Source organism: Poecilia latipinna, unplaced genomic scaffold (genome assembly GCF_001443285.1).
Source record: "Poecilia latipinna isolate Pla-1442-1.1 unplaced genomic scaffold, P_latipinna-1.0 Scaffold3684, whole genome shotgun sequence".
Classification (NCBI taxonomy): domain Eukaryota; kingdom Metazoa; phylum Chordata; class Actinopteri; order Cyprinodontiformes; family Poeciliidae; genus Poecilia; species Poecilia latipinna.
Window position 1 is genome coordinate 64023 of NW_015116300.1, and position 2934 is coordinate 66956.

Genomic DNA, 2934 nt, shown 5'->3' on the forward strand with positions numbered 1-2934 from the left:
AGAGCGAAAGTATTTGTCTAATCAGTTTGAAAGAATGAAGGTGGTGACATGAAAACAAGAATTGCAGATATCATGCCTGGCTAAAACAATAAATTCCAACCTCTGAAGTTATATTCCTCTTATTCAGGCAATTTCATTTTTGCAAAACATAGCTTTACCTCCAAAGTTAATTTGTAAGCAATCCTGCTTCCGTCCTCCGTAGTTATTCGGCTCTCCAGGACACCAGTTTGTATAGAGGAAAGGAGTACCATCAATCCAGAACCAGTTATTGTCCTGGAAAACCAAACTAAACTTAATAGAAAGTTAGTCACATGAAGCAAAATAAAAATGTTGTGATAAGTGAAATACCTCCTGCGCATCAGAGCCTCCAATCCAGGTCTTTTTATACTCGTGACTTGCACTTATTATCAGTCTCTGGATCTCATGGTACTCCTCCATGTTATGAACTGATGCCAGGTTTGCCTTCATGGACTGGCAGTTTTTCTACACATTTAATGAGACAAAACTCTGAGAAACTTTCTGATGCATAATCTGTTAGCTCAAAGATTTACCTGAATGATGTAAACTGTTAGAGGCCTTTTATTACCTCGGCTCTGGCCCAACTCATGGGTTTTGGGATGTAGCGGAAGCAGCGGCCGTTGAACCCAGTCCATCCATGGGGGCAGTCGGTTGACCTCTTCACCAGGTCACTCTTTGCTGAGAACAAATACAGACTCTAGTTAGAGCTTCTGAGTGTGACGGTGAGACATGTTCATGGTTTGGACCTTCATTTTGACATCTAATTTCAGCATGATAGACACTGAATTGTACCTAAATGTCCCAAAAGCAAAGCGAAGCACCAAGGAAATATATGCAAAGGAACAATGCTAAATAAATATTCAAACTTTTTCTTTTCAGGAATACTTGTGTGGCCATAATTAGCCCTAAATTTATACAATGTCCTATTCTATTAAGTTGTGACACTTTGATTCTTTTAATTTTCATCTTTTATTTACATAAAATGCATTTTTTTTTCTTTGTGCTGACAAAGCACAATGTGACTACAGACAATAAGGGAACTTAACATGGTGTGTTACATGAATGTTTAAGTTTCCATGAAACTATAAATTAGGGCTGAAACGATTCCTCGAGTGACTCGATTATTAAAATTTCTCGAGGAAAATGTATCTCCCTCGAAGCTTCGTTGAGTTATGCTTTATTATTTAATGCACCGTGTTCCAGCCGGGTCATTTCTTGTGTTTCGCAGCGCTCACACTTCCGCCTGAGCTGTTGACAAAAGTTAAGTGTTAGAAGCATAACGTCCAGTTTTCAAGTTCGGCCTGGGAGGATTTTATTGATTCATGATAATGTCTAAGTCTTTGTCGTTTTTCGGGGGATCATCCTTAAAATGACGGGAGCAATGCCTGGAGTATGGCAGCCTTTCTCCTCCTGGAGCTGCTGGTTCAGAGCGAACGGCAGGATCATTTATACAGGTGAGCAGATAGACTGAACACAGCTGTGCTTTAGATGCGTAGCTTTACGGACGAGCCAGAAAGTAAATTTCACATCATCCTGGTCGTAACAAATGGGTGGCGAAGAGCATCGTGACGTTACACACCTGTTAGATGCTTCTGTGAACACAAAGCTATAAATATCTGGGCATCTGTTACACTGACTGAAGATGAATGCATAAACCAAAAGCTTGAGTATAGACATTTTTTATAAGCGTATTTGTGAGCCTGCCTCTTTATTATTAAATTGAATATAATTTCAGATTTTTGTATAACTTTTCTTCAGGTTAACTTAGAAAGTGAGCTATTATTGTTCCAAGTTAATTTTCTAAACTACAGAAAAGTTGTTAGGGAAGCTCAAATGTGAAAAATTGGACTGATGTTGATATCCAATAGTTTTCCTGCTGTTATCTTAGATTTACCAGTGTTTTATTTGATCTTTTTTTATACAATTACTCGGTTAATCGTAAGAATAATCGATAGATTACTCGATTACTAAAATATTTCCTTACAACACCCCTACTATAAATTACAAAATATTGTAACTTAAGACCAATAGGATATCATATATTAAGGAATATTTCTCAAGACAGATGAAGCAAAAATAATTTTACTTAGCCGTGCAGCTATTATGTGTAAATGTTTTTTAAAAAGATGAAAAGTTCATTATTTCCACTGACCTGTTTTATCATCATCCGACTTTGTTTCTGGAAGAACCGGAAAGTTAGAGAGAATATTATAAATACTGTACTGTTTACGTACAAATTTACTGCAAGTTTCAAAGTTATTTTTAAGAAATGGTTCAGTTTGCAGTGAATTAAGAACTTTGTTGGTGTTTCATGATATTTGTAGGTTAATAAATGTTGGCTATAGAACATTAAAATACTATAAAATAGGTTAGGATGTGATAAGAACAAAAAACTTTTAGAAAACTCACCAAGGGCAGAAGTCAGGACCATCATGGCAAACATGGCTGCTGAAAAATGGAGGACCCTCATCATGCAGGTGATAGATGCTGATAAATGGAAACAATCTGATGTTGTAGGGAGCAGCTGAGCAGCCAGACTGATTGTGCAGAGAGGAAACGTCAGAATATAAGCTTTAAGTAGATTCCTCTATCTGCTGCCCGACACGTTCCTCTTTTTCAATACCAAGTAAGGCATAATGTGATCGGGTCAGTTTAACCAGCTGTTTAATGACGTTTCAAAGAATTAATCTTTTTTATAAATTGAAAATAAATGGTCTTTTTTAGTAGGAATTTGTTTATTGTTTATTGTTTTGTATTCATTTTTCTCTAGAGAAAGGCAACTGGAACTTATAGTTGAAGGGGGATTTTGACAGCTTGCTTTTCCACAAAATGAGTGTTTTTAATGAACCGTTTACTCTTGACGAAAGATTATAAAATATCTACATTGTAAATAACCAAAAAGTTTACTTTGTAAAC

General features: G+C 36.3%; 1 protein-coding gene across 1 annotated transcript; it reads right to left on the minus strand.

Moving 5' to 3' along the window:
* Nucleotides 1–123: 123 nt before the first annotated feature.
* On the minus strand, nt 124–2580 carry LOC106941456 (ladderlectin-like). Its single transcript, XM_015024494.1, has 5 exons — nt 2428–2580; nt 2171–2206; nt 587–696; nt 349–483; nt 124–273 (listed from the first exon to the last, which is right to left on the minus strand). The coding sequence occupies exons 1-5, from the start codon at nt 2489–2491 to the stop codon at nt 124–126; spliced, it is 495 nt and encodes a 164-aa protein (XP_014879980.1). The 5' UTR covers nt 2492–2580.
* Nucleotides 2581–2934: the final 354 nt, after the last annotated feature.